A 22,612-nucleotide genomic window follows, 5' to 3' on the forward strand; every position below is an offset into this window, starting at 1 on the left:
TTTACTCATTTCTTTCTAATCTTTACAGGAAAATGCCACAGGCACTATCTGATGTGTGGAGAGATTTCACTGCAGCTAATTTAGAAGGATAGGCTGTGTACATTTACAAATACTGTGCCAAATCATATGTGAAGAATGCAACAAAGATGCAGAATCATCTGGCCAAGTGCATAAAGTTCCCTCAGCACTAACAACAAGCAACCTCTGACAAAAGTCCCTCTACTTCTATTCAAGGTGAAAATGATGAATCAGACACCTTATCGATAGCAACAGCTCATGGTCCTCCTGGAATCAGAAGTTTTTTTTGACTCATTGGCGGAACGTAGTCAGAGAAATGCTGATGAATGTCTTTCTCGAGCTGTGTATGCAACTGGTTCACCTCTGATGCTCACAGGCAATGTGTATTGGAAGAGATTTCTGAATGTTCTTCACCCAGCATACACCCCTCCAACCAAACATGCTTTATCTACTAATTTTCTGGATGCAGAGTTCAAGTGAAGGTCAAGCAAATCATAGAGAAAGCAGACTGTATTGCAATCATGAAGACTTCTGCCCGAAGCCCATACACGCTGCAGCGTACCTGTTGGACACCAAGTATGCTGGCAAGAGCATCCTATCTGGTGCAGAGATCAACAAGGCCTATGGTGTCATCACTACCGTGTCTTGCCATCTTGGCAATCTGGCGAAGTACACTTCCAAGCAAGGGCTTTGGGATGGAGATGCAATACGGTAGTCGTGCCAACATATCTCATCAGCCACCTGGTGGAAGGGACTTTGTGGATCTGAGGCTCTTTCCCCTGTTGCCTCCATCATCCTCCAAATCCCACCAACATCAGCCGCCTCAGAGCGCAACTAGTCCTTGTTTAGGAACACACACCAAAGCATGCAACAAACTGACCAATACAAGGGTTGAAACATTTGTGGCCATCAAGGAAAATGTGAGGCTTTTTGAGCCTGACAAAGAGCCATCCTCAACAAAGTTGGAAAGTGACAGTGAAGATGAGGCCTCAGAGTCCGATGTTCAAGAGGTGGACATTGAGGAGGTCCAGGGAGAAGACATGGAAGCCTGAGAGGAAGACAACCAAAGCTTTAGTTTCTAGACTATCATTTTACAGATGTATGTTGAAAACGTTTTTGGGAGATGCGAGGGATCGTTCAATATTCCCTTTTGTTGTTCAGTGAAATCATCCCATGTGAAGAGTCAACTCATTTAATCAAAGTTCAATTCGTTACAATTTAATTTTTTTATTTCTACTGGAAGGGTGTAATCATTTGCAATTATGTCTGCTTATGATAAGGTAAAATGTTTATGCTTCTGTCGCCATATGATTTGGTAAATATATCCAATGCAAAAAACATCTACATTTAAATTAATATTAATTTGCATACATTTCCGTTAATTCCCATATATTCCCACAGAAAGTTTCCACCTCTGAATATTCCCACAAAATGTGCAACCCTAACCACAATTAAAAAAATCATAATATTACTAATACAAATAATATATATTTTTGTTTCTACCAAATTAGTACACTAGGCCTTTATTAGTCATGTATAAGCAGAGAAAAATACTCGCCAGCAAAGCGGGAGAAAAATACCGGTCACGTTGATACTTTAACATTTTGCACATATTGTAAGATGATCAAAATGTACAGTATTACAGTAGTAGTGTATTGTGGCCTCAAACGATGATTCACTTCAGATAACTCAAAACTAAATATGTATAAAAATAAAGCGTGCAATTTAATGACTTACGTGTTATTTTTTACAATCCATTCATCCATTCCTTAATTTTGCTATAATCCTTAGGATTTTACACAGAGAAATTATTACAAAATTGGACAAAGATGGTCTCTTCCTAAAATTACAATAGCAGAATGTGGAATCTGTGAGTCCGAACTGTGAGACAAAAATGTCCAATGAGGACAGTGACGCCAACCTATCCACTCTGTACAGAATTCTGTGATGCAGAGGTCCCTACAGGAGAGAAATTAACAGTTGATTTGGACTACACCAAAACATCAACGTTTATACCTTTCTTTTGTAAAGTAGCTGACCTCATTTGATACAGCATCTCGCAAACCTATTTTATAGTCAACAGCTCCCTCTGGTGAACATATTGGGGAGCACATTCAATGTTCCAATCCAATCATGGCATAATATCCCTTTCTTACAGAGTAGGATATCTCAAGGAAGTAATGTACTTTACATACAGATAAATTAATATCTAGGGCACCTAATAAAGCTTAACAATTGATGAATTTGATTGATTGAAAAGCACAGCTGTTATCTGTGTGCAGAAGCATGATCTCTCCTCCAAAACTAGAAAGTCTGGTCTTTCTACTTCCCTGTGTGTCACACTGAGGCCTGCCCAGCTCACAGGTCAACACTTTGATTGGTCCCCTGCCTCCCTTCAGGTGGATCTAGATGCCGTTCTAAAATGGAAACAATTCAATAAAGTGATGAATTCCTCCAATCAACATCAGACTCAGTGGTTTAGCGTTGTACAGATTCTGCAACTGTTATGTTTGTGTCAGTGCGTCATGAATGAATAAGCATGCATATACAGCCACAGAGTGGTGTTGTGTTCATTAGGCACGAAACGGAAGAAAACCGTGGAAACGGAAACGTACTATATTAGCTTGTACATTAAGAAACGCCAGTTTTCATTGCACCACGTTTTGCTACTGTGTTCCCTAATGAACACGACCCAGGTCTGTAAAGCAGGTTTAAGTTTGGCCCTCCTTACTGTACCTCCTTTGTGTGTGGGCACCTCCAGCTTGGTCTTCTCCGGGGCCTTAATAGCAACAACCGTCTTGTCGTGGCAGAATCAGATTTAGCTAGGTAACATAGATAGATAAGATGTTATTTTCATCATATGCTTGTGAGATACTGTGGGCAGTTGCATTTTCCCTTCTGAGCTAGGGCTTAGTCACTTAGGGCCCAGAGAGGGGAGAGGTCAGGCTTGTCTTCATATGTCAATGTATATGTTAAACCATGTGGTGCTATGTAGAATATCAGAAGGGGAAGAGGACAGAATGGAACATTGTTTTCTTATGGGAATGTGTATGTAACTATTCCTAAACCATGTGAAGGGATGGCGTTATTAATGGGGAACCAGTTAGTTATCTCATACAATGTCTGTACGCCAGTCACTCCCTACTTTCTCATGGGGGGAAGAAGTAAGGCAGTGTTTGGAACCATTGTATGTCCCCTCTGAGGTTACCCTTATCTTGATCTGGTATATGACCTAAGAGGCTCACTGTCTTCAGTGAGTTTGTCCAGGTTTGGGAGTATCTAGGATTGACAATTGATATATGCCATTGGATGAGGTAATATGTTGGTAGACAGTGAAGTACCAAGAATGAGATTGAAACCTTGTTTTGGGAGACCAAACTGAACGATGATTTATAGCTGATGCTGTCTAGCTATGGGATACTCCTCTTTCGGGTAAAGGAATCTTTGTAAGTTGAGAGGGGTGTATCTTGGCTATAAATGAAACTAAGAATTGTTTTGTAAGGACTCAGAGAATTAATTTATAGACACTGAATTGATCTGAGAGTCAAAAAAGGGCTTTGGTGAAGCTCATATATTATTAAAGATGGATTTTATAATATAACTCTGACTTGTGTGTGTGGTTGGCTCTCTCATCATTGAGTAATACAGAAAATTACCACGACAGTCTGCTCCTGGAACACCTTGATACCACTGATGTCTCTGTGGGTCACGAATGCTAATGTGCAGAGGCAATTAAAGATGATACAACAGCAGGACACACAAATTGTTAGTACTTTAGGACTGGTGACTGTTTCCGCACCGCAAATCGTAACAGCCTTAATCCTAACATTGTGTCCCAAAATGTTGGTTCATTCACAGCGTAAATCTAAGAGTGACTTTCTTGTTTTTTTGACAGTATTTTACTATCAGTCTGCATTTTGCTAATTTTGGGTTGGTGTCTCCTCATCTACTATTCTCAGTGTTGTTAGCTTCTTAAAATACCAGTGTTTGTACCATGTAAAAGGTGGTGTTAGTGTTTGAAAAAAGGCTGTCCTGCTCCTCTCCTCTCTACCTAACTTCCCCTCACATTTACATAAGTATTCAGACCTTTTACTCAGTACTTTGTTGAAGCATCTTTGGCAGCGATTACAGCCTCAAGTCTTCTTTTGTAGGACGCTACAAGCTTGGCACACCTGTATTTGGGGAGTTTCTCCCATTCTTCTCTGCAGATCCTCTCAAGCTCTGTCAGGTTGGATGGGGAGCATCGTTGCACAGCTATTTTTAGGTCTCTGCAGAGATGTTCAATCAGGTTAAAGTCCGGGCTCTGGTTGGGCCACTCAAGGATATTCAAAGACTTGTCCCGAAGCCACTCTTGCATTGTCTTAGCTGTGTGCTTAGGGTCGTTGTCCTGTTGGAAGGTGAACCTTCACCCCAATCTGAGGTCCTGAGCGCTCTGGAGCAGGTTTTCATCAAGGAACTTTCTGTAGTTTGCTCTGTTCATCTTTCCCTCGCTCCTGACTAGTCTCCCAGTCCCTGCCGTTGAAAGAAATCCCCACAGCATGATGCTGCCACCACCATGCTTCACTGTAGAGATGGACCCAGCTTTCCTCCAGACGTGACGCTTGGCATTCAGGCCAAATAGTTCAATCTTGGTTTCATCAGACCAGAGAATTTGGTTTCTCATGGTTTTGAGAGTCCTTCAGGTGTCTTTTGGCAAACTTCAAGCGGGCTGTCATGTGCCTTTTACTGAGGAGTGGCTTCCGTCTGGCCACTCTATCATAAAGGCCTGATGGGTGGGGTGCTGCAGAGATAGCTGTCCTTCTGGAAGGTTCTCCCATCTCCACAGAGTGACCATCGGGTTCTTGGTCACCTCCTTGATCAAGGCCCTTCTCCCCCGATTGCTCAGTTTGGCCAGGCGGCCAGCTCTAGGAAGAGTCTCGGTGGTTCCAAACATCCTTAATTTAAGAATGATGGAGCCCACTGTTTTCTTGGGGATCTTCAATGCTGCAGAAATGTTTTGGTACCCTTCCACAGATCTGTGGCTCGACACAATCCTCTCTGAGCTCTACGGACAATTCTTTTGACATCATGGCTTGGTTTTTGCTCTGACATGCACTGTCAACTGTGGGACCTTATTTAGACAGGTGTGTGCCTTTCCAAATCATGTCCAATCAATTTAATTTATCACAGGTGGACTCCAATCAACTTGTAGAAATATCAAGGATGATCAATGGAAACAGGATGCACCTGAGCTCAATTTCGATTCTCATAACAAAGGGTCTGAATACTTATGTAAATAAGGTATTTCTGTTTTTACTTTTAATACATTTGCAAATGTTTGCGCTTTGTCATTATTGGGTATTGTGTGTAGATTGATGAGCAACCATTTTTAAAAATCTAATTTTGAATAAGGCTGTAACGTAACAAAATGTGGAAAAGGGGAAGGGGTCTGAATACTTTCCGAATGCACTGTACAGCGGGTGAAGGCATTCATAGCCAACTGCTCAGATGGGGAGGGCATACCAGTCAACCGTTTTTACATGGTCCTTCTAACCAGACTTAGCAACTTATAGTTTTTACATTGTCCTTCGTATCACCAGATTCTGACCTGCTATAGTTGAGATGTTGAAGTACCCAGAAGAGGAGTCATTTCCACGCCCCAGGATGCAGACGAGTTATCCTGCATCCCTACGACGTATGGGGCTGCTGTCACCACCCACCTCAGCCCACTCGGACACACAAAGCCGTCATGCACCGGAGGAAGATGAGTTGCAAGGCCCTACACACCAATCTCATCTAAGAGACTAACAGTCCTGCTCCAGGCCTCCTCAGTGGTCAGAGAGTGACCACACACTCACCATTTGGGAGCTGATGAGGGAATACGAGAACCGACGTCACAAGCAGCAAGAGATCAGGAGGGCGTACTCTAGGCCTACGCGGCCTCAGTCACTGCCGAGGGAGCACCGGAACAGCCGCTACTTTCCTGACCCCCACAAATCTAGGCCCCTCCAGCTAAAGCCATCATCACCTTCACGGGAGCACAATCACTACTGGTACTCCCCGAGTCGGCCCAGCTACTCCCATGAGAAACACTACTCCAGCGGGCGAGGGCATTCACAGCCGCCCGCTCCGACGGGCGAGGGCATTCACAGCCGACCGCTCAGACGGGCGAGGGCATTCACAGCCGACCGCTCAGACGGGCGAGGGCATTCACAGCCGACCGCTCAGACGGGCGAGGGCATTCACAGCTGACCGCTCAGACGGGCGAGGGCATTCACAGCTGACCGCTCAGACGGGCGAGGGCATTCACAGCTGACCGCTCAGACGGGCGAGGGCATTCACAGCCGACCGCTCAGACTGGCGAGGGCATTCACAGCTGACCGCTCAGACGGGCGAGGGCATTCACAGCCGACCGCTCAGACTGGCGAGGGCATTCACAGCCGACCGCTCCGACGGGCGAGGGCATTCACAGCCGACCGCTCAGACGGGCGAGGGCATTCACAGCCGACCGCTCAGACTGGCGAGGGCATTCACAGCTGACCGCTCAGACGGGCGAGGGCATTCACAGCCGACCGCTCAGACTGGCGAGGGCATTCACAGCCGACCGCTCCGACGGGCGAGGGCATTCACAGCCGACCGCTCAGACGGGCGAGGGCATTCACAGCCGACCGCTCAGACTGGCGAGGGCATTCACAGCTGACCGCTCAGACGGGCGAGGGCATTCACAGCCGACCGCTCAGACGGGCGAGGGCATTCACAGCTGACCGCTCAGATGGGCGAGGGCCTACCAGCCGACCACTTTTACATGGTCCTTCTAGACGGATTTAGTGACCAACAGTTTTTTACAGTGTTTATGTTCTAAAAGGATATTCTCTGTTGTCTAGGCTGTCCGTCATGCCAAAGAGCTGCTGTGCACAGGTCTTGATGAGCTCATCCAGACTTTCCTCCACCGTCTTCAGGTTCTGCAGCTCCCGCTAAAATCTCTGCTTCGGCCCCACAAAACTGGTGACTGGACACGGACCTCTGGGGAGGGAGAGGATGATACCACACTGCTACCATGCAGGGTGATCTGGTCTTGGTATTTTATTAGGTCCCCATTAGCTGTTGTGAAAGCAGTAGCTACTCTTCCTGGGGTCCACACAAAACATGATATAATACAGAACATTAATAGACAACAGCTCAAGGACAGGAGTCACATATTAATTAGGGCACGCAGTGGAAGACCTTTCTAAACGTTTTGCAACTGAAGAATAAAATTTGTCTTTCTTACTGGACAAGTTCAGGTCCTAGTCCCTCCCTATTTCAGTCTGTTTTCTTCCATTTGGTGCCTAATGAATACCACCCTGCATGAACACATCCTATCAAAACAGACAAATAAGCACAGAAGGTGGGAGCACAGACTGGCAAAGAGCTTGTGTGTTGAAACCGTAGTACTCACAACCACTTGATCTTGTTGGCAGATTGTTTCTGAATAAGGTTGATCCCCTCCAGGCAGAGGTCATAGAGGTCATAGACCCTCGGTTTGCTTGTGTTGAGGTTCGTTGCCACGAGGTTAATAAGGTCCATGAAACTGTGAGGGATGCCACGCAATAGCATTAGGAACTTATTGGTCAACAGAGCCAGGGACAGATCCTGAAGGACAAATGGTATGTCCGGTACCACGGGATTGGGTGTGAATTTAAGTATTCTCTCTCTAATTCTCTCTTTCTTTCTCTTGCCCTAAGACCATGCCTCAGGACAACGTGGCATGATGACTCCTTGCTGTCCCCAGTCCACCTGGTCGTGCTGCTGCTCCAGTTTCAACTGTTCTGCCTGCGGCCATGGAACCCTGACCTTTTCACCGGACGTGCTACCTGTCCCAGACCTGCTGTTTTCAACTTTCTAGAGACAGCAGGAGCGGTAGAGATACTCTCAATGATCGGCTATGAAAAGCCAACTGACACTTACTCCTGAGGTGCTGACTTGTTGCACCCTCGACAACTACTGTGATTATTATTATTTGATCATGCTGGTCATTTATGAACATTTGAACATCTTGGCCATGTTCTGTTATAATCTCCACCCGGCACAGCCAGAAGAGGACTGGCCAGCCCTCATAGCCTGGTTCCTCTCTAGGTTTCTTCCTATGTTTTGGCCTTTCTAGGGAGTTTTTCCCTAGCCACCGCGCTTCTACACCTGCATTGCTTGCTGTTTGGGGTTTTAGGCTGGGTTTCTGTACAGCACTTTGAGATATCAGCTGATGTACGGGCTATATAAATACATTTGATTGGGTTCAGTGGCACTGGCTACAGTAGGAAAAAGGTACAAATATTTTATCAAAGCCAAAACAAGACATTGATTCAACATTAGCTGCATCCCAAATGGAACCCTATTCCCGACATACACTGAGTTTACAAAACATTAGGAACACCTTCCTAATATTGAGTTGCACTCCTTTTGCCCTCAGAACAAATCAAATCGGTCACATACACGTGTTTAGCAGATGTTATTGCGGGTGTAGTGAAATGCTTGTGCTTATAGCTCCGACAGTGCAGTAATATCTAACAATTACACAACATATACCAAAAACACACAAATCTAGTAAAGGAATGGAATTAAGAATATAAAAATATATGGATGAGCAATGTCAGAGCGGCATAGAACAAGATACAGTAGAATAATATAGGATACAGTATATGCATATGAAATGGGTAATGCAAGATATTTAGACATTATTATTATACCTTTTCATTTATTTAACTAGGCAGGTCAGTAAAGAACAAATTCTTATTCACAACGACGGCCTACTCCGGCCAAACCCGGACGACGCTGGGCCAATTGTGCGCTGCCCTATGGGACTCCTAATCACGGCTGGTTGTGATACAGCCTGGAATTGAACCACGGTCTGTAGTGATGCCTCTAGCACTGAGATGCAGTGCCTTAGACTGCTGTGCCACTCGGGAGCCAAGTATTAAAGTGACTAGTGTTCCATTTATTAAAATGGCCAGTGATTTCAAGTCTATGTATATAGGTAGCAGCCTCTCTGTGCTAGTGATGGCTATTTAACAGTCTGATGGCCTTGAGATAGAAGCTGTTTTTCAGTCTCTCGGTCCCTGCTTTGATGCACCTGTACTGACTTCGTCTTCTGGACGATAGCGGGGTGAATAGGCAGTGACTCGGGTGGTTGTTGTCCTTGATGATATTTTTGGCCTTCCTGTGACATAGTGTGGTGTAGGTGTCCTGGAGGGCAGGTACTTTGTCCCCGGAGATGCATTGGGCAGACCGCACCACTTTCTGGAGAGCCCTGCGGTTGAGGGCGGTGCAGTTGCCGTACCAAGCGGTGAAACAGCCCGACACAGGATGCACTTGATTGTGCATCTGTAAAAGTTTGTGAGGAATAAGGATGACAAGCCACAATTCTTGAGCCTCCTGAGGTTGAAGAGCCGCTGTTGCGCCTTCTTCACCACACTGTCTGTGTGAGTGGACCATTTCAGTTCGTCAGTGATGTGTAGGCCCAGGAACTTGGAAGCTTTTCACCTTCCCCACTGCGGTCCCGTTGCTGTGGATAGGGGGGTGCTCCCTCTGCTGTTTCCTGAAGTCCATGATCATCTCCTTTTTTTTGTTGACGTTAATTGAGAGCTGATTTTCCTGGCACCACACTCCCAGAGCCCTCACCTACTCCATGCAGGTTGTCTCGTCGTTGTTAGTAATCAGGCCTACTGTACTACTGTTGTGTCATCTGCAAACTTGATGATTGAGTTGGGAGGCGTGCTTGGCCACGCAGTCATTGGTGAACTCCCTGTACGAGGGAACTGAGCACACACCCTTGTGGAGATGTTGTTTCCTACCTTCACCACCTGGGGGCGGCCCGTCAGGAAGTCCAGGACCCAGTTTCACAGGGCGGGGTTCAGTCCCAGGGCCTCAAGCTTAATGATGAGCTTGGAGGATACTATGGTGTTGAATGCTGAGCTATAGTCAATGAACAGCATTCTTACATACAGTTCAAGTCGGTAGTTTACATACACTTAGGTTGGAGTCATTAAATCTCATTTTCAACAACTCCACAAATTTCTTGTTAACAAACTATAGTTTTGGCAAATTGGTTAGGACATCTACTTTGTGCATGACACAAGTCATTTTTCCAACAATTGTTTACAGACAGATTATTTCACTTATAATTTACTGTATCATAATTCCAGTGGGTCAGAAGTTTACATACACTAAGTTGACTGTGCCTTCAAACAGCTTGGAAAATTCCAGAAAATGATGTCATGGCTTTAGAAGCTTCTGATAGACTAATTGACATCTTTTGAGTCAATTGAAGGTGTACTTGTGGATGTAGTTCAAGGCCTACCTTCAAACTCAGTGCCTCTTTGTTTGACATCATGGGAAAATCAAAATAAATCAGCCAAGACCTCAGAAAAAAAATTGTAGACCTCCAAAAGTCTGGTTCATCCTTGGGAGCAATTTCCAAATGCCTGAAGGTACCATGTTCATCTGTACAAACAATAGTACGCAAGTATAAACACCATGGGACCACGCAGCCGTCACACCGCTCAGGAAGGAGACGCGTCCTAGAGATGAACGTACTTTGGTGCGAAAAGTTAAAGTCAATCCCAGAACAACAGCAAAGGACCTTGTGAAGATGCTGGAGGAAACAGATACAAAGTATCTACAACCACAGTAAAATGAGTCCTATATTGACATAACCTGAAAGGCCGCTCAGCAAGGAAGAAGCCACTGCTTCAAAACCGCCATAAAAAAGGCAGACTACGGTTTGTAACTGCACATGGGGACAAAGATCATACTTTTTGGAGAAATGTCCTCTGGTCTGATGAAACAAAAATAGAACTGTTTGGCCATAATGACCATCGTTATATTTGGAGGAAAAAGGGGGAGGCTTGCAAGCCAAAGAACACCATCCCAACTGTGAAGCATGGGGTGGCAGCATCATGTTGTGGGGGTGCTTTGCTGCAGGAGGGACTGGTGCACTTCACAAAATAGATGGCATCATGAGGCAGGAAAATTATGTGGATATTTTGAAGTAACATCTCAAGACATCAGTCAGGAAGTTAAAGCTTGGTCACAAATGGGTCTTCCAAATGGACAATGACCCCAAGCATACTTACAAAGTTGTGGCAAAATGGCTTATAAGGACAACAAAGTCAAGGTATTGGAGTGGCCAACACAAAGCCCTGACTTCAATCCTATATAAAATTTGTGGGCATAAAAGAAAAAGCGTGTGCGAGCAAGGAGACCTACAAACCTGACTCAGTTACACCAGATCTGTCAGGAGGAATGGGCCAAAATTCACCCAACTTATTTTGGGAAGCTTGTGGAAGGCTACCTGAAATGTTTTCCCCAAGTTAAACAATTTAAAGGCAATGCTACTAAATACTAATTGAGTGTATGTAAACTTCTGACCCACTGGGAATGTGATGAAAGAATTAAAAGCTGAAATAAATCATTCTCTCTACTATTATTCTGACATTTCACATTCTTAAAATAAAGTGGTGATCTTAACTGACCTAAGACATGGGAATTTTTACTTGGATTAAATATCAGGAATTGTGAAAAACTGAGTTTAAATGTATTTGGCTAAGGTGTATGTAAACTTCCGACTTCAACTGTAAGTATTCCTCTTGTCTAGATGGGATAGCGCAGTGTGCAGTGTGATGGTGATTACATCGTCTGTGGACCTGTTGGGGCGGTATGCAAACTGAAGTGGGTCTAGGGTGACAGGTAAGGTAGAGGTGATATGATCCTTGACTAGTCTCTCAAAGCACTTCATGATGACAGAAGTGAGTGCTACGGGGCGATAGTCATTTAGTTCAGTTACCTTTGCTTTCTTGGTACAGGAACAATGGTGGTCATCTTGAAGCATGTGGGGACAGCAGACTGGGATACGGAGAACTTGAATATGTTCGTAAACACACCAGCCAGCTGGTCTGCACATGCTCTGAAAATGTGGCTAGGGATGCCGTCTGGGCTGGCAGCCTTGCGAGGGTTAACACGCTTAAATGTCTTACTCACATCAACCACGGCATCAATTCGGAACATCGGAACAGCCTCAATTCATCAGGCCAAGGACTCTACAAGGTGTAGAAAGCATTCCAAGGGATGGTGGTCCATGTTGACTCCAATGCTTCCCACAGTTGTGTCAAGCTGGCTGGATGTCCTTTGAGTGGTGGACCATTTTGATACACACGGGAAACTGTACTACCATACCCCATTCAAAGGCACTTCAATCTTTTGTTTTGCCATTGACCCTCTGAATGACACACATACACAATCCATGTCTCAATTGGTACGGCAACTGCTCCGCCCACAACCGTAAGGCTCTCCAGAGGGTAGTGAGGTCTGCACAACGCATCACCGGGGGCAAACTACCTGCCCTCCAGGACACCTACACCACCCGATGTCACAGGAAGGCCATAAAGATCATCAAGGACAACAACCACCCAAGCCACTGCCTGTTCACCCCGCTATCATCCAGAAGGCGAGGTCAGTACAGGTGCATCAAAGCAGGGACCGAGAGACTGAAAAACAGCTTCTATCTCAAGGCCATCAGACTGTTAAACAGCCACCACTAACATTTAGCGGCCGCTGCCAACATACTGACTCAACTCCACCCACTTTAATAATGGGAATTGATGGAAATTATGTAAAAATGTAACACTAGCCACTTTAAACAATGCCACTTAATATAATGTTTACATACCCTACATTACTCATCTCATATGTATATGTATATACTGTACTCTATATCATCTACTGCATCTTGCCATCTTTATGTAATACATGTATCACTAGCCACTTTAAACTATGCCACTTTATGTTTACATACCCTACATTACTCATCTCATATGTATATACTGTACTCTATACCATCTACTGCATCATGCCTATGCCGTCCTGTACCATCACTCATTCATATATCTTTATGTACATATTCTTTATCCCTTTACACTTGTGTGTATAAGGTAGTAGTTGTGGAATTGTTAGGTTAGATTACTTGTTGGTTATTACTGCATTGTCGGAACTAGAAGCACAAGCATTTCGCTACACTCGCATTAACATCTGCTAACCATGTGTATGTGACAAATAAAATTTGATTTGATTTGTCTCAAGGCTTAAAAATCCTTCTCTAACCTGTCTCTTCCCCTTCATCTACACTGATTGAAGTGGATTTAACAAGAGACATCAATAAGGGATCATAGCTTTCACCTAGATTCACCTGGTCAGTCTATGTCATGGAAAGAGCATGTTTTGAACACTGCGTATATTCTAGTACTTTAGTTAGCTAATAGCCATTCACTGTATCTTGATTATAAAAGTAAACCACTTTGTGTTTATGGATTTAGTGGCAGTTATAATATCTGGATATGAAAATAAACAGTGATAACACTACCAAGTGTTTTGTATACTCAGTGTAGTTCACTACTTTGACCAGAGCCCTATGGGCCTGGTCAAAAGTAGTGCACTAAATAGGGCATAGGATGCCATTAGCAATGCAGGCAGCCTTTTGGGGGCCCTAAGCAAGATTTTGTTGTCCCCACCCCCACTACAAACCATTTTAGTGCTTAGCGGCCTGTGGCCCTAAGCAACCACTTATGTCACTTATGCCTGGAGCCGGCCCTGGACGCAGGAATTAGCAATGCAGGCAGCCTTTTGGGGGCCCTAAGCAAGATTTTGTTGTCCCCACCACCACTACAAACCATTTTAGTGCTTAGCGGCCTGGGGCCCTAAGCAACCACTTATGTCACTTATGCCTGGAGCCGGCCCTGGACGCAGGAATTGTACAAGGCAAGGAAGTGTCAAAGGGTCATTCAACGCCAGGTTGATTTTGAATAATAATAGATTTTCAGTATTGATGATCACGCATACCTTGTCTTGTCTTTGTGCCTTCAACCAGTTCACAGGACCTAGACTGAAAAGGGATAAAAAACAGCAACAACCACTTAAGTTGTTGCAAACAGGTTGTTTGTTTTTCAATATTTTTTTTTATTCTGTACAGGCTTCCTTCTTTTCACTCTGTCATTTAGGTTAGTATTGTGGAGTAACTACGTGGTTGTTGATCCATTCTCAGCTCTCTCATATCACAACCAATAAACTCTAACTGTTTTAAAATCACCATTGGCCCTAATTAATAACTATCATGATCATAGATATATTCAGCGTCTGCTTTTTTGGGTTTTTACACATCTACCAATCAGTGCCCTTTTTTGTGAGGCATTGAAAAACCTCCCTGGTCTTTGTGGTTGAATCTGTGTTTGAAATTCACTACTCGATTGATTGAGGGACCTTACAATTGTCTGTATGTGTGGGGTACAGAGTTGGGGTAGTCATTCCAAAATCATGTTAACCACTACTACTGAACACAATGAGTCCATGCAACTTACTATGTGATTTATTAAAAAGGCCTCGTTATTTTCAAACACCTAGAGAGATGCTCAGAAGTGTAGAATGCAAGTACCTGTAGTTCAAAACACAAAAGGAAGAATGCTTATTATATTTCATAAAGGCTAGAGAGCTGTTACCTTACATAGATGCAGATGGTTCTGTCTCGGCCTGGCTCATCATATTCTTCTTCAAAGTCACCATTCTGTTCACCAAACAACGACTACAATCAATGCGATAAGAAAGCTATCAATCAAAGTAATCATGAGCGTTTCCTCCAGTGTTTAGCCGTAGCAACATCATCATCCACCAATTCCTCCTCGCCCACGGGCTGATCAGATTTAGTGGTCCGTCGAGGTATGGTGGCATGATAGGAATGGCATCATCGCTTATTCCAAGTGGCGTTATGTGGTCTGTCAGAAAGTGTTTTTCACATATGTGCTCCTCTGTTGAATCCTACTTCTCCGTCTTTCACAGAGCAGCAAGGCACACTTCTATTCGAGTCTGGTCCTAAGGAAAATGTAAAAACCTCTTATTATTGTCGCTTCGATTAGGACACCCCAGACCACGCATTTCACCAGAGCCAAATGTATGTGACAACCACCAGCTACATTCGAACGTTGTGTAGCTAAATTAAATATAACGTTTGTTTATTTATCTCAAATTCACGTCTCTTGGACAGGAAAATATGATTTTCAAACCCGGAAGTTGGCATCATGTGATGAACGTCAGCCAATGAAAATTTTAGAAAAGCAAAGTAAGGCGGGATTACGTCTTCCTTGTATGATTATATGAAATACGTGTCGTTACCGATATTTCTGTTCCGCCACCTGCAGGATTGGGGTGAATAATAAGTGTTTCCGTTAGGGGACGAAAAGAGAAGACAGCAGCGCAGCATTTTATTTTGCGTTCAGTAAGCTGTGCGGGAGGTATGGAGCCGAGCATCTGCGCAACGAGCACGGCGCACCTGAGTTTAATATAATATTTATAGTCCGCTATTTATAAAGAAAAAATATATATTTTAGACTACGGGATAAATGAAAATAACATGTGTAAAAAGCCTATTTCAACTGGAAACGGAGAATAAAATTACTTATCCCTTTTCTTATTTTAATTCAGTGGCACTTGGGCCTATTTTGTCTAGCCTTTACATTGGAATATGGTCCTGATATTTTCGCAAACCATTGCCTAGAGCGGGAATGAGTCGAATCCTTCCCCGCCCAAATGATGGTTGATTTGGGAAGTATTTGCGGCTAAACCGTGCTGTAGCGCAACCGACAGCCAGTAGTGGCCAGCAGCAAACAGCAGCAGCTACAGCGGTGGATGTAGGATCAGAGTCGGGGCGAATCTGGGATTCACTGTCAGAGGGGAAGAAGAGCAGAGGACTTTCTCAACGTTCTGTGAATCATGGCTACTGAAACCGTGTCCCCGGCATGCACTGGATCCAGTTTGCTGCAACCCATAAGCGAAATCATCAATCTTCCTCTCGACCAGGTAAATAGGTTAATTCTTGTTACTTCTACTTACGCTTCTTTCAGTATTTCTATCATTCGTCGCATGTCCAAAATCGCAGCAAAAACAACATTGTGTAGCCAATGGTCTTTGATTCCTCACTATCAAACAACGGTATTGGTATTGCCATTTCCCCCTCATAGGCAATCATGAATTTGGATTGGTTTGATACAATCGTTCAACACGTTGATGCCACATTGGCATAAGCGCAAATCTCGCAATGATTGAATTAAAGGCCGCCTTTAAATGTCACAAAAATGTCACGTTTAGTCGACAATGAATCATCAGCCATACTTTTAAATAGTCTCTTATTTGAACAAATGTGCCGCAGATATCTGTGTTCAGGATATGTAGCCTTTCTAGACTACAAGAACCCTAGATTTGGATTTACAGTTGACATTGGCCTTTTACTGATCAGGCTATAATGTAACCAGTTTTATTTTACGCACAAAATAAATGAAACATTTTCAATAGCCTAATCACAGCTGTAGAATAGGCCTATGTGTTTTGCTGCCAGTGCCAAATCAATCTGAATTTATCATTAAGCATGCTTTCAGGTATTACCATTGTCTATTCCTTGCAATGGTTTTCACATAGGCCCATTCAGGTGACCTGTATATATAAATGCTATAGTCTCCCTTGTCATTAGAAGACGTCAAAGAACACTCAGATTACATAGCCTACCCCGACCACAGCAGCTTTACTTTACATGTGAAGCCCATCCCATGCAAATATTAAATCTGCAGCACCCACTCTTACAATCTACTGTATACAAGATTTGCATCTGGAAAAGTCTCTGATAATATCCCACTACTCTATTCACATTCATAACCAACCAAGTTTGAATTCATGCTCATTTATGTAATGTGGCACATTCATATATTTATCTAATGCATGACTCCCCAGCTACAACCTTAAGTTAAATGCTGTAATGCTGCTTTTCCCAAACTCGGTCAAAAGTAGTGCACTATAAATTGCCTGGCTACCCATCCACATCGCTCCGGACAACTGTTGTTTCTTCTCCACGATGAGTCTGGATTTGCCTCCTTCCCTGACGATTTTTAGAATGCGAACACATTCTGACCAATCAGGTCCCATATTATCAATTTTGATACTCTGATTGGTTAGAGGCGATCCAATTGCTGATAAAAATAATAATTGTGCAACGCAAATCATTTTGAAGTTACACAAACTACTTCTATGATGGCAGTTTCTGAATGAATGTATCAATTGATAGAGCAGCAGAATTAAATTCAGGGTGAGTCGTCAGTCAACACTATAAAGAGAATAGGGTGCCATTTCAGCACAACTCAAGAGGTTGTACTGTAGAACTCCTGTTTTTTCCCCATTTAGCCAAAACAAGAGACCAGATGTACTTTAGTGTGCAGTAAATTATCCCATAACATCTACAGTATTCATGAAGGGAACGAGAGTCGTCTGAACAAACTTCAATTCCTCTTAATACTCCTCTAGAGGTAACAGGTGGGTTTGTTTGGTGACTTCACTGAGCGAGCTCTATAAATATTTCCATTGGTGTTTTCTCTTGCCAGTTTCACGCTAAAGGTTCGACTCAGATAATACTGTACTGGCGTGGGTATTTTCTATCCACATTGTCCTTTCCAGCACGGTTTCAGAAACTATGGTGGACGCGTAACCAAGCCTGTCTAGTACAGCTCGGCTTGGTTACTTAACATTATAAACTGGGTGGTTTGAGCCCTGAATGCTGATTGGCTGACAACCTTGGTATATCAGGCCGTAAACCACGGGTATGACAAAACATTGATTTTTACTGATCTAATTACGTTGGTAACCAGTTTATAATAGCAATAAGGCACCTCTGGGGTTCGTGGTATATGGCTAATATACCACGGGTAAGGGCTGTATCTAGGCATAAGAACAGCCCTTAGCCGTAGTATATTGGCCATATACCACACCCCCTTGCTTAACTATACCTTCATAGTATTAAAATGGAGCTGCTACTCTACAGAAAGCTCTGATTACACAAGTTGTTAATAAACAAATAAGTAATCAGGTTCTCTAGGCATTAATATGAGCCCTGGTCTACAACTGATCATGTAACATTACTCCCTCTTCCATAGATACTGAGCCTTAGCTACAGGCTACAGATCTGTGGTTCACCATCAGGCCCTATCAGTTGTTGTAGCCTAGCACCATTGCTACATTCCAGGATGACATAGTCCCGTAATACTGTTGTGACTAAAATTCTCTTTGACTTTGAGATGTAGGATATGATATTTGCCTTAGAAATTCCACAGCAATGTGAGAGTCAGTAAGTCAGTCAGGGGTTGCGGTACAATCCATCAGAGAGTAGCTATAGTAGTACTTATGTTCCTCCTAGTAACAGTATGGTGTTTTGACGACACCCTCAAGTGATGTTACTGTGGAAACGACTTTCTAGAAATAAGAGAAGGAACCAAAAAAGGAGCGGCTCCAGGGATCTTCCTGTGGTCTAGGTGGTCTGAGCCAGATTCATTTCAGACTTCTACTTTGAAAAGAAACACAGAGTGTGTCCAAATGGCTGCCTATTCCCTTTATAGTGCACTACTTTGACCAGAGCCCACAGTGGGGTTTCTGCGTAGCCATACAGCCACACGGTCATTGTAAGCTGATTTAGTGTAAGGGATTTGTCCAGGGGAAAAAGGGTATCTGCAGCTATAAGTTATAGGCCTCCTAGCTCTTACTATGCAAACCCTGACCAGGGGCAGAAGACTTAATAATATCAAAGGGATAATAACACTTGGGCCTGCCATACCAAGAAACACAGGCTGTGTCCCAAATGCCACTCTTTTCCCTGTACACAGTGAAATACTTTTTTACCAGAGCCCTATGGAAGAAGTGCGTTATATAGGGAATAGGGTGCCATTTGGGACGAACACACATATTCCTGCCTAACCCCAGTGATGGTAACCTATTACTATCACTGAAAGAGAATACGGTACATGGTTGCTTTAACTTTAATGGCACCAGCTAGGCAGTCTTTGGCGTTCAGGGGCTTTATGTGTCTAGCGTCTCAGAGTAGGAGTGATCATCTAGGATCAAGTCCCTCCGTATCTATTTAATTTTATTAATTGTGATCTAAAAAACTAAACTGATCAGCAATCTAAGACACCTAATACATATGGCTCCAAATCTGTGGTTTAATGGCTCTGCTTTCTCTATGGAAGCTGACTGGTATTTTAGGCCAACTTGGTTGCCGATACTTTCACACATGCAGTGACACATTCTGAATGTGAAATGTGTCACAAGCATTGCTGTCAAACTTTTGCTGTGAATATTTTAGCAAGCAGAGGACTTCAAACATATTGCATTAGCTGTGTGTGGCTGAGTGTGCGTGTGCATGTGTGCAAATGCGCGTGCGTGAGAGATAATCCTTGGTGCCAAGACATAAATGGTGGTCTTCCCAATCAAGAGTTTTGGCCTGAGTTTGCTGCCCAACACCCTGTGGGGCTCAATGAGGAGGAATCCCCAGGGAGTAGAGTACGGTTATCTGGCAGTGTCTACATCCCAAATGGGACACTATTCCCGATATAGTGCACTACTTTTCACCAAAACCCTATTCCCTGGCTGTATAGTGCAGTACATTTCACCAGAGCCATATTCCCTATATATGGGCCCTGGTCCAAAGTGGTGCACTAAATAGGGAATAGGGTGTCATTTGGGACATAGGCAGTGTGTGCTGTTAACTATGGGGATGTAACCAACTGAATGAAAAACATGGAGTTAATAATGCTGACATTCTACTAACTCCATTCAATCCAGATTCCCCTCCCATTAAAACATTCATAATGTGTTGTAGGCCTATGAGTTTGGTGAGTGAATACCAGAGTCAGCTAATTTGTTCCTTCCATTGAGGGTTTGGCTGAGGTTAGTTTACATGGGTCCATGGGACTGGGTGTTCCTCTCTCTGCAGGGTTGGGAGCAGATGGATCTGGTTGTGTCCCAAATGGCACCCTATTACCTATTTAGTGCAACAAATTAGGCCTGTAGGTCCCTACGTAGGGAATAGGGTGCCATTGGGGATGGGGCTTATATAGGAGTGCTGATAGGACACTAGGGCCTCACAGGGTTTCTCTTTAGGGGAGCTGTCTCAATGACTACAGGGACCATGATCCTCTGAGTTTATTATGGCTGATGGCTGGCTGACGGTATGGAAGCGGGATGACTGAGAGGCTTCACGAACACACCTGGTGTCCAACGAAATAAACATCACTTTGTTTTACAAGTTTTAACTAGTGCCATGCTCCTGTTTTTGCCAGCTAGCCAGCATAAACTATCTATGTGAGAAGGGCTCATCGGGTTGACTAACTGAACCGAATCCATTCTTCTCCACTCGACTCAGCTGCGCGACATACACTACCAGTCAAAAGTTTGGACACGTACTCATTTCAGGGTTTTTCTTTATTTTTACTATTTTCTACATTGAAGACATCAAAACTATGAGATAACACACATGGAATCATGTAGTAACCAAAAAAGTGTTAAACAAATCAAAATATTTTATATTTGAGATTCTTCAAAGTAGCCACCCTTTGCCACTTTTGGCATTCTCTCAACCAGCTTCATGAGGTAGTCACCTGGAATGCATTTCAATTAACAGATGTGCCTTGTTAAAAGTTAATTTGTGGAATTTCTTTCCTTAATGCGTTTGAGCCAATCAGTTGTGTTGTGACAAGATAGGGGGGGGGGGGGGGTATACAGAAGATAGCCCTATTTGGTAAAAGACCAAGTCCATATTATAGCAAGAACAGCTCAAATAGGTAAAGAGAAATGACAGTCCATCATTACTTTAAGTCATGAAGGTCAGTCAATCTGGAACATTTTATAAACTTTGAAAGTTACTGAAAGTGCAGTCGCAAAAACCATCAAGCGCTATGATGAAACTGGCACTCATGAGGACCGCCACAGGAAAGGAAGACCCAGAGTTACTTCTGCTGCAGAGGATAAGTTTGCTAGTCAACTGCGCCTCAGATTGCAGCCCAAATAAATGCTTCACAGAGTTCAAGTAACAGACACATCTCAACATCAACTGTTCAGAGGAGACTGTGTGAATCAGGCCTTCATGGTTGAATTGCTGCAAAGAAACCACTACTAAAGCACACCAATAAGAAGAATAGACTTGCTTGGGCCAAGAAACATGAGCAATAGACATTAGACCGGTGGAAATCTGTCCTTTGGTATGATGAATCCAAATTTGAGATTTTTGGTTCCAACCGTTGTCTTTGTGAGAGACAGAGTAGGTGAATGGATGATCTCTGCATGTGTGGTTCTCACCATGAAGCACGGAAGAGGAGGAGGGGTGATGGTGTGGGGGTGCTTTGCTGGTGACACTGTCTGGGATTTATTTTGAATTCAAGGCACACTTAACCAGCATGGCTACCACAGCATTCTGCAGTGATACGCCATCCCATCTGGTTTGTGCTTAGTGGGACTATCATTTGTTTTTCAACAGGGCAATGAACCAACACACCTCCAGGCTGTATAAGGGCTGATGGAGTGTTTCATCAGATGACCTGGTTGAGAGAATACCAAGAGTGTGCAAAGCTGTCATCAAGGCAAAGTGTGGCTACTTTGAAGAATCTAAAATATATTTTCATTTTTTTTGGTTACCACATGACCACATCCATATGTATTATTTCATAGTTTTGATGTCGTCAATATTATTCTACAATGTAGAAAATAGTAAAAATAATGAAAAACTCTGTGTCCAAACTTTTGATTGGTACTGTACGTCATAAATTTGTGCACCAGGCGTGTCCGTATTGCCTTTCCCGCGGGTTCAGCACTGGTCCATAAAAGGTGTATGTGTGTATTCTTAGCTCCACAGGTCTTTGTGTTTTTAGGGCACCTTTTTATGAGATAGATGAGCTAATTCATTGTAAAACATCATTCAGTTGATGATTCAGCTTTAGCCTATGCTATTTAATGCACAGACAGTATGTTTTCTTTGGACATATAGGCCCTAGCTACATTAACCTGAAATGGGAATGTCCCGTTTACTCTGGAATGTTCTTCTTCCATAAAAAAAAAAAAAAAGAAACTAAAAATGAAACTGTGAGGTAGTATAGAACAGCATGCTTTGAGAAGAAATATTTTAGGTGGTGGAGCTAATTAATTTAACAAACCTCTTGGGGTTGAGAATCTCTTTGATGTAGAAAGAGGTTTAGAGACAGCCATTAACCCTATATTATTACTCAGCAATTTCACTCACATAGAGAGGGAGGAAAGTAGATATTACACTTACAGGAAGTCTATCCAATTCCAGACAGTCTACCCCTGTGTTTTTTTTGCTTACCAGAACCGATAGAGTGACTATAAATACTTAGGATTTATTACATGGCACTGGATCATTTTTCAAAAGGTGGTTCAAAACCTGCCACATTGCTAATGGATAAATGGGGCACTATAGTAACCCTCAATTTGAATAATCAACATAATCTGAGTGCTAGTTTTTATAAATCAGTTCTTCAGTTTGATAACGTTCATGATTTTTCTTTGCCTACTGTGTTCTGTGTGTTATATACAGTATGTTCTGTCCAGTTGTGGAAAAAGTACCCAGTTGTCATACTTGAGTAAAAGTAAAGATACCTTAATAGAAAATGACTCAAGTTAAAGTGAACGTCACCCAGTACAATACTACTTGAGTCTAAATATACTTAAGTATCACAAGGTAATGTAATTGCTAAAATATACCTACATTTGAAAG

The 22,612-nt window shown here is 43.2% G+C and overlaps 2 protein-coding genes across 6 annotated transcripts in view; one reads left to right on the top strand and one right to left on the bottom strand.

Moving 5' to 3' along the window:
• LOC129817638 (arf-GAP with SH3 domain, ANK repeat and PH domain-containing protein 2-like) overlaps window positions 1–15,092 on the bottom strand; it is a 61,725-nt gene extending 46,633 nt beyond the window's left edge. The window contains exons 1-5 of one of the 5 annotated variants that reach the window (XM_055873074.1): window positions 14,517–15,092; window positions 14,379–14,452; window positions 13,864–13,906; window positions 7,436–7,567; window positions 2,755–2,840 (exon numbers count right to left, since the gene is read on the bottom strand). In XM_055873074.1, the coding sequence (XP_055729049.1) occupies window positions 2,755–2,840; window positions 7,436–7,508 (159 nt within the window). In that variant the 5' untranslated portion in view covers window positions 7,509–7,567; window positions 13,864–13,906; window positions 14,379–14,452; window positions 14,517–15,092. The remainder of the gene's footprint in view (window positions 1–2,754; window positions 2,841–7,435; window positions 7,568–13,863; window positions 13,907–14,378; window positions 14,453–14,516) is intronic. The other 4 variants (XM_055873072.1, XM_055873076.1, XM_055873077.1 and 1 more) reach the window with 4 other exon arrangements.
• Window positions 15,093–15,242: 150 nt separating this feature from the next.
• Window positions 15,243–22,612, top strand: part of LOC129817640 (lysophospholipid acyltransferase 2-like) — a 104,834-nt gene continuing 97,464 nt past the window's right edge. Inside the window, exon 1 of the mRNA XM_055873089.1 lies at window positions 15,243–15,870. Within this exon, the coding sequence (XP_055729064.1) occupies window positions 15,784–15,870 (87 nt within the window). The 5' untranslated portion in view covers window positions 15,243–15,783. The remainder of the gene's footprint in view (window positions 15,871–22,612) is intronic.

The sequence above is a fragment of the Salvelinus fontinalis genome, chromosome 20 (assembly GCF_029448725.1).
Source record: "Salvelinus fontinalis isolate EN_2023a chromosome 20, ASM2944872v1, whole genome shotgun sequence".
Classification (NCBI taxonomy): domain Eukaryota; kingdom Metazoa; phylum Chordata; class Actinopteri; order Salmoniformes; family Salmonidae; genus Salvelinus; species Salvelinus fontinalis.